General features: G+C 36.1%; 1 protein-coding gene across 1 annotated transcript in view; it reads left to right on the top strand.

The window, feature by feature from the left end:
- LOC138857061 (uncharacterized) overlaps positions 1-11,830 on the top strand; it is a 196,361-nt gene extending 184,531 nt beyond the window's left edge. The window contains exon 2 of the mRNA XM_070108473.1: positions 11,478-11,830. Coding sequence (XP_069964574.1) covers positions 11,478-11,830 — 353 coding nt within the window. The remainder of the gene's footprint in view (positions 1-11,477) is intronic.
- The last annotated feature ends 1,715 nt before the right edge of the window (positions 11,831-13,545 follow it).

Genomic DNA, 13,545 nt, shown 5'->3' with positions numbered 1-13,545 from the left:
TTTTTACCCACGTTGGCTGTTGACAGTAATTCCCTAGTACAGAGAAGTGCAGCAAATCGAAGGAATTAAATAAATTTCCCTGAGGGGTATGCGCTGCTTAAAACAAGCCGAAACGCTGCGCTCGTTATATCGAAGTGCGTGAGGCTGTGGTTTAACGACTTAATTACGTTGCGCATTGCAGAAATACTTTCGTTTTATTGCCATTTCGCGTTGTAAGTTTACTTACGCATTTTTTGTGACAAACAACGGAACTTTTTTGATTCTCTCTTTCCTTTACTTTTCATTTATATTTTTGCTTTTTTCCGTACAAAACTGCTTGACACTCGTTATTTTTATGCTTTTGTCTTCATTTCATCAAATTTCGGCGATTTCATCTCATCAGTCGCCGTTAACGCAGCTGTCGTCGCTGAGATTTCGCGTTAACATCGCTAGCTTGTGCTGTTCGTCCGTCCGCTGGGTAGTTAAATTGGCTGCTACCTTTCGTCTTGTACTGCTTGTAAGTATGTATATGTGTGTATACTTCTAATTTTATAAACCATATCCATATTTGTCTGTTTGTATGTACAAGTATGTACTTATATTCGTATATGTATGAATTCGAAATTTTCTGTATTGTCTTCTTAAGTGTGGATGTGTGTGTGTTTATTTTGAAAAATGGCACTTTTATTGTTGCCGCGACTTTATGTCCGAATCGTGTTGGCTGTCGCATTTGAATGTGGGTAAATGATACTGCGACAGCAATTTTGCCGGCGGCAGCAACTTTCGATTAACGTAATAATCTGCAACATTAGCCGTTAACACCGCTGTTGCAGCAGCAGTTAGGCGGTGCACGGCGGTGGCGGTGTGGTGATGCTGTGTAAGAAGCTAACCTTTGCTTGGCGCTTTCCGATTGCTTTCCCCTTTTACGAGTTTTTAAAGAACTTTCTTCTTAAATGCGATTTATTTAATCTTCATTATAGCGGTTTTGGCGTGGAACCACTTTTCCTGGTTACTAGTTTTATGGCATTAATTATATTACTTTTATTTAATTTTTTCCTTTTTGTTGCAAGTAAGTTTTAGAGTGGCTTCTTACGTTGGGTTTTGCTAAGCTGGTGATGCTGAATATTTGTGTCTATTATATGTACATATGAGTACATTTGTAAAGAAATTAAAATATGTTTGGAAGCTTTCAAATACATAAATATTTCTATAAGGTACTTTAATATTTTTCAACTCATACACAGTGGTGTCAAAGAATGGAGAATCAAATCCTAAGGCGTTATATTGTCTAGTATTTTTCCTTTTATTTTGGTAAATTCAATTATGTCTCGAAATGAACCACACTCAGCTAAATAGATTTTTGTATACATATTCCTTAAAACCCATTTACTCTACGCAATACTTTTAGATGAAGAGAAACTGTGTGAACAATTAGAATAATACATATCGATAGAATGAAACTAAAGAGGGTATTTCTTCTACAAGCATATGGTATTTTAAAGCGTTTTTCGAAAGAAGCAGAGAAGAAATCTTTAAAGATCCAAAATAATTTGAAAGATTATTTGAAAGCATGTTGTGAAAACCCTTTAATTCCTTGAAAGAGATTCCAAGTGTATTTACAGGTTGGTTGAAAAGTTTCTGCTTTCGAAATGAAAAATTATTGTTATTCCAATGATTTTCCAATAATTTTATGCCATCCCTATAATGACTTTCCGGAAGCTCGGCAAAATACCCGTCTACGGCTGTAATAGCTTCTTCATTCGACGAAAAACGCTTCTCACGAAGGAATTGTTTCAGGTTTCTAAAGAGGTAGTAGTCGCTGGGAGCCAAATTTGGCGAGTATGGTGGATCCTCAAGCAATTTGTACTTTAATTCGTTCAATTTTGTCAGCGTTAAAATACCTTTGTGAGCAGCTGCATTGTATTAATGAAAAATGCTGCAATTTAAGCCTACGGATCCAGCTGATCCAAAAGGCTGCAATAATATTCAAATGTGATTGTTTTACCTTTCTGCATATAATCAATCAACAAAAAACCTTTTGCATCCCAATAAACTGATGCCATAACCCTGATTGCTGATCGTTGTAACTTCACTTGCTTTGAACAATCAGCTTCCGTTCACTGTAAACGTTCTTGTTTCAATTTAAGATCATAGTGGTAGACCCAAGTCTAATCCATAGTTATAAAACGTCACAAAAAATCGGTTTATTCTGCATAGAACGTTTCAAATTATGCTGAGAAATTAGCTTTCGATCCAGTTTTTGTTGAATTGTTAATGTGTGTGGCACTAACTTTCCAAACAGCTTTTTCATATGTAACTCTCCATGTAAAATATAAAGTACTCTTTCGTCGAAGATAGCTTTGGCATTAGCAATTTCACGATTGGTCAAACATGGATACCAATATTACCAATATTATGAACTTGCTCAATGATTTCTGATGTGGTTACGGTTTTTGCGGCCACGTTTAAATTCACCTCACCAAAATTGAACGGTGCGTTTTGAAGCTGAGGACTCCATATACACTTCTAACAATTGTTCATAAATTTTCTTTGCTTTTAAACCTTTCAAAACAAAGAATCTAATTACTGCGCGATATGAAATATTTTCCATATTAAAAAAAATACTCTGACATCAACTTCAAATGGCTTGTAAACAAAGAATTTAATGACAGAATGACTTGTAACTTTGCATGTGTTCTCATGACAGATGTAGCAACTTGAGAAAAAAACATTGCAGCTAGTAGCGCTATTTCTGGGTGAGTGCAGAAACTCTTCAACCAACCTATAAAATTTTGTTTTTTAGTTCAGAGGATAAATTTCACGCTGTTCGATTCAGCAGCAGTTCGCAGCTGAAAATCCATGATCCATGAAAATTTCTACTTTAACTGGTGTGACACCCATACATCGAGCTTCTTTTTGCATTCAACTTAATTAAATAGTTCCAAACGGTTCAGGGGTGTAATGGGATGCAGTCGTGTTGCTAGGTATGCAGTCGCAGTCAATTCCTACTCTTGCCACCGTCCTACCGCCTACCACCTTCATTGCGACAAGGACGGAGAAGAGTAGATAATTGTGACATCTACTACAGCGGCCATATAAATTCAGTGTGGAGAGAGACTCAGTTGTCGAGTCCGTTGTATGATTGCTCCGACGGCAGAGAAGGACGATATGACCAAAAATGCCTTTAATGAGAGAGCTGCCCCGCCACTATGTCCAAAGAAGGGAAGAGAACGTATCCTTAGCACAAAATTTAGTAAATTTAGCCTACATGACGTAGCATTACAAATCCGATGTTAGCCGACCAAATAGACCAGTGTGAATAAGTTCAGCTTTCTCTGTCTACCCTTCGATCTCGCTTTTTTGGATGAACGACTTTACGACTATTGGCTTATATATAAGATCTCAGAGAATTGATCTTTCAGTATTCTATTTAATTTTCTATAGTACTAATTATGCCAAACCTTTAAATCTTTTGTTGAATCAATAAATCGAAAATAAAAATTTGGTGCATTTTCTTATAAGAATCCAAGCATCAGGAACTAGGAGAGATTTGAAAGCTTTCTCGCAAGACTGCCATAACTTAGTACCGTTGTTCTGTTGTAGGTTCGATACATAGCGATTTAACAAGACTTAGACGATTTTCACGCCAACCTATAAAAAAAATATTTTAACTACTTTATGGTATGTACTCGTCACCAAATTGTTCGAATACAACAATGGAACGTGATATCAAGATACAAGGTTTTACGATAGTGATTCAATATAGCGCTTCTAGCGCTAATTGAGCCCGAAAGGGCAGCACGTATACCTACGTACACCTACCTTATATACTCGTACATTAACATATATATACCGCCAAATTAAACTAAAATCCCTTACACTTTCTTATATGGATGCGTCTAGATTAAAGATTCTTTTGCACACAAGAGGTACATTTTTGTTATATTCACATACAAAAAGAAGTGCTAAATATGAAAAATAATCAAAGAAAATCCATAAATACACGCACATATACTTATATACATTATAACAAGCATGTTAGCAAACACACTTTGGCCAATAAGTAAAACAAATAAACATAGAGAGAAAAATAAAAATGGTCAAGAACCTTTTAACTAATATATCAAAAACTAATTTGCACCACTGATTTAATGGCACTCAACAATTACGCCGAGGCGAGTTGACGCGAAACGAATTGCAGGGACGAGCAAAAAACACCGAATTGAAGAAAAAGAAGAGGCAGAAACAGTGGTAAACTAAAGAGAACTTATCAAAAGCGCGGCAATGCACAATTTCACGTGCGGCAAAGCTAAGAAATAGCCAAAGAAGACCACAACAAAACAGTGCAAAGATACCGGAGAAACAACACAATTCAATTGAAATAAATAACAAATCACAATGATTACAATCAGTGGATATTGTTGGCTTTTTCGATTGTCGTTGCCGCTCTTGCTGTCGTGCCGTTGTACACGGCAAACAATCGATAAAGCTATAAAAACACACTTACATTCTTATTGAAATTCTTATTAGAAATAGAAAAATGCAGCGGCATTAGAAAATCTACAACGATTTAACACTGTACTTGTATGTATGTATGTAAATGGTGAATATAAAAGCGTCATGCAGCCAAAATGACAGACGAAATAACGGTAACAGCAATATAAATAAGCGGCGAAACAATCAATCTGCCAATGATAAACAAGGAACAACAATTGGCATAGTGCGCTGCAGCATATACGAGAATATAAAAACAGGAACAACAATAACAAATTAACAATAATGGCCAACAATGCGCAAACGCATTTTCATTTCTTCGCTGGCGACAATCAAATTGATGTCGTAGCATTCTAAATCGTTTGTACTCAGTAATTTGCTTAGACAATGCGAAAAATGAAGCTCGAATGAAAAGAAAAACAGCTTGTAGCTTTCCACTTTATCATCGTCACACGTGACACCTACAATTGGTTGCGGCGAAATGAAGGAAAACCTTCGCCGGAACTAGCCACAGTATGAGTCTGTAGGTATATGTGTCTGTATGTTTGTATGTACGTATATATGGGTATGCGTGCAGCTCGGCAGCTCTTTTTACTGATTAAATGACCCGCGTGGCGTTCTGCGTGCATAACTTGCGCACTGCTCTATCGCAGCTGGCAACATCGTTTATTACAATATTTACGTTTAACGTTACACTCCACAATGACGACACCAGCGGATGTAACGTAATTATAGTTACTCGTTACTTAGTTGCAATGAGGTTGATACCCAATCATTTATCTTATTAAAAAATGCTTTTTACTTTTATTCTGTACTAATCGGTCGTCATCCGTCATCGGCCAGTGGCTAAGTGCGTCCAGCGTGTGACAAAAACTATAAAGTCTGGAGTTCAAATCCAACTTAAGGAAGTATTTTTAATCATAGGAAATGTACTTTTCAACAGTGCTTCTTCTCTGCCCTAAAATGTCAAGGAAGAGTATTACTCTATTTCTGACACGAAAAAGCATGCTTTGTTATAGAGTCAGATAAAAAACATGTTTAACCCTTCTAAGGACAAAGTCAAGATACACACCAGAAAATCTTATGAGAACGGCTTGGAGTGATATGTAACAACAAAGTTTCTTTGGTCTTACATAAAAATGGTTGCAGCAATATAAATAAGGCCTGTTAAGTTCTCTGAAGTATACTCGTATTTACTTACTTAATTTACATATTTAATGGCCTAAAATAATTAGACTCCTTCTACATGAATTTCACAACAAATAGCAACCAGTATTTAAATATTGTTATCTTTTTGTCAAGAGACCTGTGTCAGAAATGTGACAGTTTACCTCTAGGAATAACTCCAAATATTTGAACAGTGAAGTGGACATGACTTAGTAAGTCTGGATGCTCTAGTTTTCGTTCTTTAGGAAAATCTTTCAAGTTTTTCATGGGAGTATGAATGATTAAAGCCTCTCTGATATTGCTGATATAGTTGACTTACATGCAGAACTAATGTATTCCAGCCAGTGCCAGTGCTGCAGTCATTCATGAAAATTATGCAAAATTTAAACCTGAGCTATACAAAGCTATCAATAAATATTTAATCAACTCTGTGCTTTAAAACTATACAGCTTAAGACATCGGTCGAAGTTCAATTTAGTTTTCATTTTCATTTCCCCAAAAGAATTTTGCATAGGAAAAATTTACTTTGTTTTGCACAACCGCATATTGCTGAACTGACCTGAACACAATGGAGCCTGCTTAAGAAAAACCAAGCCAAACTAAAATTATACTAAATTAAAATATTAACATTTAAATTTACATATTTAAAACTATGCTCTTTCGTATTCAAAATTATTTAGGTTTCGGTAGTTAAAACTATAGACTCAATCGAATGGTTAGATAAATGATCGTTAAAAATTGCATAACTATTGAACCAAAGTGGCGGCAAAATGACAAACTAACAGACAAGATGCTCCGCCAATTAAATATGCCTAGAAACCTATCTTAAAGCAAATCGAAAAATGTATGCTTCTGCGTCTCGAATAAAATACCGCCAATGCTAGTGGCCACTACTTCTGAGTGCGCCGCGGAACGCCGTTGTCAGCAAAAAGAAAACAAGCGACATTTACTATACTTCTTACTCTTATTGCTCTTTTAATTGCGATTGTCTTTGTTGATTTTGACTTTTTCTTCTTTTTTTCTGGCCTGCGACGCTTGAATGCGCACGCTAATATTATTATTTAATTATTATGTCAATGCGCCCGTACCGCCGGCCTACTGCGCACCGCCCTCGCTCGTCAATTACACACAGCACATCCAGTGGGTGACCTTTTGCGGCGAGAAGCCCCAACCAAGTTGTGGCGAAATGCAGAAAACCAAGACACTACAATAAAGTACAACAACGGACATGCTATCAACTAAGTAAGTACACTTTAATGTAATTAAGATGAAATACTGCTCAGTATAGAGTACATGTAAGGGGCGCTTGGTAATGCTTGTTGGCTCATAAATACCAAATGCCAATGGAAATACAACATTAATTTAAATAAGTATAAATGTGTATGTGTGAGTGTGTGTTTGCTGCTTTGCCACTTTTAAATAGTAATATTAACTATTTGAATTTGTTGTTGAGCCTTCGAGTAGGTTGCTGCCAGAGAATTGTAATTTATCTTATGAATGATTAATGAGTACGGTCATTCGCAACGTTAACACACACAAACACATACACACAGGCAAATAGACATGAATAAATACGGTGCATGGACGAATGGAAATTAGGTCAATAAGCAGATACTTTGTGGTATCTTCATTCAGTGTATTGCTTTCCGCCGAGCCGTGTGGGCGGAAGTGTGGCGTTTTCATTCATTCATGCACTCATTTGGCTATTCATTTATTTATAATGTGTAAATGTAAACAATGTGCAAATACACACACATACGCATCGACAAATATACTCTCATTTGCACACACATACATATATAAAGCGGCAATTGGAAATTGCATGGATTCAAAGTTGGTGAAGGCGGGTTGCTACAGATAATTTATTGAAAATTAATACTGTGTGGGCACAAGGGAACTCGGATATTACGAAAATGTTCAGATGACAATTTTGTTCAAGATTTATAAATATAAACAGTTATGTACAGGAGTTTCAATATGAATATTATATATGTTATATTACTTAGAAGTGGTCTAATTGACATTATTATAATTCTGTGCTGCCAAAATATTAATATAATTAGAAAGCTCCATCAATCAGATATGGTCAGTGATTAAATATTGCCTATAGTTTCAATAACTTTAAATAAGAGAAGAGAGTAACAACAATACACACTAGTTATAATATCACGTGGCCCACGAATCCCTGACTCACTCCTATAATATTAGCTGTATCAAAAAATTACCTTAACGGGGTTCTTATAAATTACTTAGACGTGAATGTGAACAGAATAGGAGTGTAATGGGCTGTAGTCATGCTTCTGGGTGTGCATTTTAAGTCGTAGGGCTATATTAGCGGCTCGCAATATAAATGTGTACAAAACTTTATTCTACACGCCTAGCGAGGTTGCGCGCCTGGTTTGGGACCCACCATGTAAAAACCATTTCCAATGAAAAAGAGGCAACAGCCTCGGATGAAAGACCACGTTTGATGACGATCACTGCAAACATATTAAGGACTATGTTGACTATAAGGGCATGCACTGTAATGTCGCGTCCCTAAATTGGAAAGATTCCGCTGCCCTGTCCTCATAAAAGTGAAGGCTGTCATCCCCGCTGATCAAGAAATGCGGTGGACGGTACAAGGACGGAGACGAGTAAGTCCTTGTGATATATAATACAGCGACCTTATAAAGAAGCGCAAATTCGGGGATTTTAACAACAGGGTGGGCAAAGAAGGTACCTTTGACACAACAGTCGGAAATTTCGGCCTCTATTTCGAAACTTTTCCAAATGGGCTGAGACTGCAAATATGGCGGCAAAGAATTGACAAGGTGCATGTATCAACTTCTTTGCAGGATATGGTCGGATAAAAGCATGCCCGACGATTGGAACCTAAGTGTGTTCTATTCGTTCCACACCGTCTGCGCCAATTACCGTGGGAAAAGCCTCCTTAATATCGGATATAAGGTCCTATCGAGTTTAGTGTGTGAAAGAAATTGATTGGACCATTTCAGTGTGGTTTAATACCTAGAAAATCTACTATAGACCATATTTTCCCAATGTTCCAAATCTTGAAAAAGACTCGCAAAGAGAAGATAGACACACACCAGCTCTACGTCGATTTTAAAGCCGCCTTCGACAGCGCGAAAAGGAGCTGCCTTTATACCGCTATGTCTGAACTTGGTATCCCCGCGTTGAGTAACACCAAGAGCTTCGTGAGGATCAGGAAGGACCTCTCCGAGTCGTTCGATATCAAGCGATGTTTCAGACAAGTCCCTATCGTGTGATTCTTTCAATATTTTGCTGGAGAAAATTATACGAGCTGCAGAGCTAAATAGAGAATGTACAATCTTCTATAAGAGTGTACAGCTGCGTGCGTCGATGATATTAATATCATTGGCCTCAACAACCGCCCCGTTAGTTCTGCTTTTTCCAGACTAGATAAGGACGATGACAAGACGAAATTGGTAATACGTCACTGCTGACAGTCATAACTTTGAAGACGTATATAATTTCATCTATTTGTCACCAGTATCAACACCAACAACAATATCAACCTTAAAACCCACGCAGAATCACTCTTGGCGCTACTTTGGACTGATTCGATTCAGTACCCGCCGGTGGAAGCGGCTCTCCTTAAATATTACTGGCATCATTTTTTTGCAGAGAAGCTACAACAACACTTGATTTTTGATGAACTTTAACTTTGATGAACTGTGATAAAATAAAACAACATTTGTAAAACTGTCAACGTTTTATGACATTCTGTAAAATTTCGAACTGTGATAAACTTATCAATAACAAAGTTAGCAAAACGTCAAATTTAGGAAGAAATCCAATTTATTAGACTAATCAATAAATTTAAAAACTGAATTCTGCACTTCTTACTTCTTTCTCACTAAGCAATTAACCTAACACATATCTAAAACCTCAGAAACACAGTACACCAAGAACATTATGTTCGATTTCCTCCCTTTAAAAACTGATGAGACCTTGAAATATGTGCTAATCTAAATATTTATTCAATTTACAAAAATATGCTCAAAAATTAATACATACCACTTTAGATTTTTCTCAATTGAACTACTATTTATTATGTATGTCTTATAAAACAGAAGATTTTGATATATCTTTAAGTTAAGTTAAGTTCGATTGTAGTCGAGCATTTTATACGCTCGCAATTTGCAAAGGCCAAAGCCGGGCAAATACTTTCAGGGGTTACAAAATTGTTTAACGAAAAATACCTATTATATGGTTATGGACTCACTCCGAAATACCAATATAATTCAATGGGAGTATTCGTGATATAAACTCAATCAAAGAAGGTAATTTTATATATTGGGCATGGAAAACATCAAGATCTGGACTGATTGTAATAACTTTTGGCGTTACTTAAGTATACCAAAACATGTTTTCACGAAATGGTTTGAAGTTAACGCAATGCTATATTCGGCATAAAGTCTGCTAGAATAACGAAAATTATTAAATGCAGTATATGGGAGCTAGAATATTAACTAATACACGGAACCGAAAGTTTTTATATTAGGTAATTAGTGCTACGGGTAGTATTGACTGGTATTGGTTTTATCCATTTTTGGCACAAGAATACACTGTCATAAGAGAATTTATCTGAATTCTATTAAGATAACTGATATTTTAACAGATATACATAAATAATCAGCTCAGTTTGAAAATCTTTGTAATAGGTATATGGAAGTTATGGGAAGTAATAACCCTATTATATTTATTAACCATTTCGCACTCAAAAGCATTTGTAGATATAATATGTAATTTTGAGTGTGTTCTGTTAGTATGTTGATTTTGAAATAAATAATTCAAACTTTAAGCAGAAGGTAGTAAGAAATAAAGAATACAATAAAACGAAATTTGTTTCGTAAAAAAATTCAAAACATAAAACTATAGCGCACGCCTTTAATACTCAATAAGTAAGGAAGTGCTAAGTTCGGATGTAATCGAACATTTTATACTCTCGCAAATTCAAATGGTATACTCGTTTTAGATTTATTTTTTTTTCACAAAGTCACACATTTTGTATTATACGTGCAAAGTTTTATTACGATACATTCATTAGTGCTTAATTTGCATACTGGAAAGTGAACGAATTGGAATTTAAAACTGAGTTAAATGGGAAGTAGACATAGTTGTAGCCCATTTTTTCCCATTTTTGCTCTATAACATAGGAATACCTGGGTAATATTATCAGATAAAGTATTTAACCACCTCTTTTTTCTTGTAATTTTTAGTCCACAGATGTCCTTTGCTACTACGATTCCTTGTGCCAAATTACGGTTTTATATCTTAATTTGCATTGTATTTATAGCACTTTATAAGTTTCCGTTTAATGGCCTTTTGTGGGTGTGACAGTGGTCCGATTACGTCCATCTACGAACTCGTCCAAGAAACACGTCTACTACTTTTCATTACGATATCTCACTTTTTATTTAAGTTACAGCTTGCACAGACAAACATCCGGATTTCAACTCGTCTCGTCATATTAATCATTTATATATATATATTCCTATATACTTGTATATCTCGATTAGTTTTAGGTAATACAAGCAACCGTTAGGAAGAAAATATAGCAGCCGTAGCTGAGAGTGTACACGAAAACCGTGGAGAGTCGATTAGGTGCCGTTCGCAGCAACTCGGACTGACGTATGGAACGACTTGGCGCATTGCACATTGAGATCTTAAATTGAAAAGACAAAATACCGCTTGTGCAAGAATTGAAGCCGGTTGACCTTTCCAAGCGACATCGCTTAGCGCTGTGGACTCCGTTAATGGTGACCGTTGTCGCGCCATGATAACCGACTATTTGATGCCTGAATTTGAAGCATGTGATCTCGGCGACATTTGGTTTAAACAGGACGGTGCCACTTCCCACACATCGCATCAATCAATGGATTTATTGCGAAAACACTTCGGTGTGCAGATAATTTTACGTTTTGGGCCGGTCAATTGGCCACCAGGATCATGTGATATCACATCGTTAGACTTTTTTCGGTGCGGATATCTAAAGTCTAAAGTTCCCGCTTCGATTCAGGCCTTAGAGCAAAACATCACGCGTGTCATTCCTCAGTTACCAGTCGAAATGCTCGAACAATTCATCGAGTATTGGACTCAACGGATGAACCATCTAACACGTAGCTGCGGCCAATATATGAAAGAGATAATCTTCAAAAAATAAATGCCAAAGAATGTTCTTTCGAATGATAGTAAAAATTTGTCTTTAAAAAAGTAGGAAACCTCGAAGTGGGTCACCCTATATATCAGGTAGACGAGACGCCTTGAAATCCGGGTGACTGTCTGTCCATCCGTCCGTCTGTCCATGCAACTTGAGTAAATATCTTGATGAATTCCTTGGCACCCAGAGGAGGTTGCTGTTGCAAATAGCAAGATTCGGACCATTCCCACGCCCACAAAACGCCTCTGAACGAAAAGATTTAAAGATATATATGGCTTGAGATATATCAACCTAACCAAAATCTGTTAAAATGGGTAAAATTGTTATTATCCAAGCCCACTCCCCATAACACGATTTTGTTGAAAACTACTTAAAGTACTATTACTACTGAATAAGTGAGCCAAAAGGATTAAATTTCACAACCAGGATGTTAGAGAAGGGCTCTTTCTCAGAAGACCTAACAAGCATATTTTCGAATTCGATTCACATTCTATAGGGCAATATGTAAGAAATCTTAATGAAATTCAGAAGGCATCTTTTTTTTAATAACAGTGTATCCTCCTTCCTTAAATTAACGAAATCACGGCGATAATTTCCTTAGTTTAATATAAAGTTTTGCCAAAACCTGAAGGTGTTCCTCTTTCGTTCCACTTTTGTTCCTTGCAAGTTGCAAGAGTATGAAATGGTCGGTTACACCCGAACTTAGCCATTTCATACTTGTTTATAAATAAAATTGTGTTTCAATGATATACGAGACTTCTTCCAAGAAATAACAATTTGCAGTAAATTTTATCGTAGGAGAATTGCAGAAACCTCTTTGTGTTGTTTTAGGAGACATCGAAAGCTCTCACAGCTTTTGTCAGCCCATTGTTAACTTGAATATTGATACAGAGAATGGCGAGACAAATATTCGACGTCGATAAGGATAAGTATTCAGATTTCATGTTCTATGGACGGCTATACTTACACCAATTATTCTTAAAATGTAAATTTCTTTCGCCATCAAATTAACATTAACATTTTTTTGTAATATAAAGTTAACCAAATTTTTTTCATTTCATACCCAGAACAGTTGACCACGAAGTTTGTAACATACACGAGCAAACGTTAGAAACCCTACAAAGTATATGTACATACAAATGATGAGCTTGACGAGCAGAGTCGATTTAGCCAATCCCGTCCATCTGTATATATGAGAACTAGTCTCTCAGTTTATAAAATGTCCATCTGAAATTTCGCACATGTACTTTTCTCCCCAAGAAGCTTCTCATATTTCGAAATCACCAATATCGGAACATTATAGAATATATAAGTTATTTTATAGAAAACTTTTTTAAGTTGGCAAGATATATTTACGAAATTTAACATGGATTATTGCCCGAGATAATACTAAATTCTCCACACATATTGTTCAGATCGGATCACAATAATGTACTTGTATAGCTACAATTCAAACTTTCAGATTTAGGTATACACAGATTTCTTATGGAAAGGCATCTTTGAAGGGTATTATAGCTTCGGTGCAGTCGAAGTTACCAATTTTAATTGCTTTTTTTTAATTGTTAAGAAACAGATATGTTCCATCGACCAAAATCTGTAAATTGAAAGCTGTAGCAGATCCGTTGTCTATTGCGTTTTTGTAAAGAGATAGTCGTCTGACAAATTGAGCATTCGATTCATAGTAATTTCAAATTATTGTTATAAAATGTTTCTTTATG

Source organism: Bactrocera oleae, chromosome 4, assembly GCF_042242935.1.
Source record: "Bactrocera oleae isolate idBacOlea1 chromosome 4, idBacOlea1, whole genome shotgun sequence".
In the NCBI taxonomy this organism is placed as follows: Eukaryota; Metazoa; Arthropoda; class Insecta; order Diptera; family Tephritidae; genus Bactrocera; species Bactrocera oleae.
Note: the sequence above shows the minus strand (reverse complement) of the source record. Positions and strands in the feature narration are given on the sequence as shown.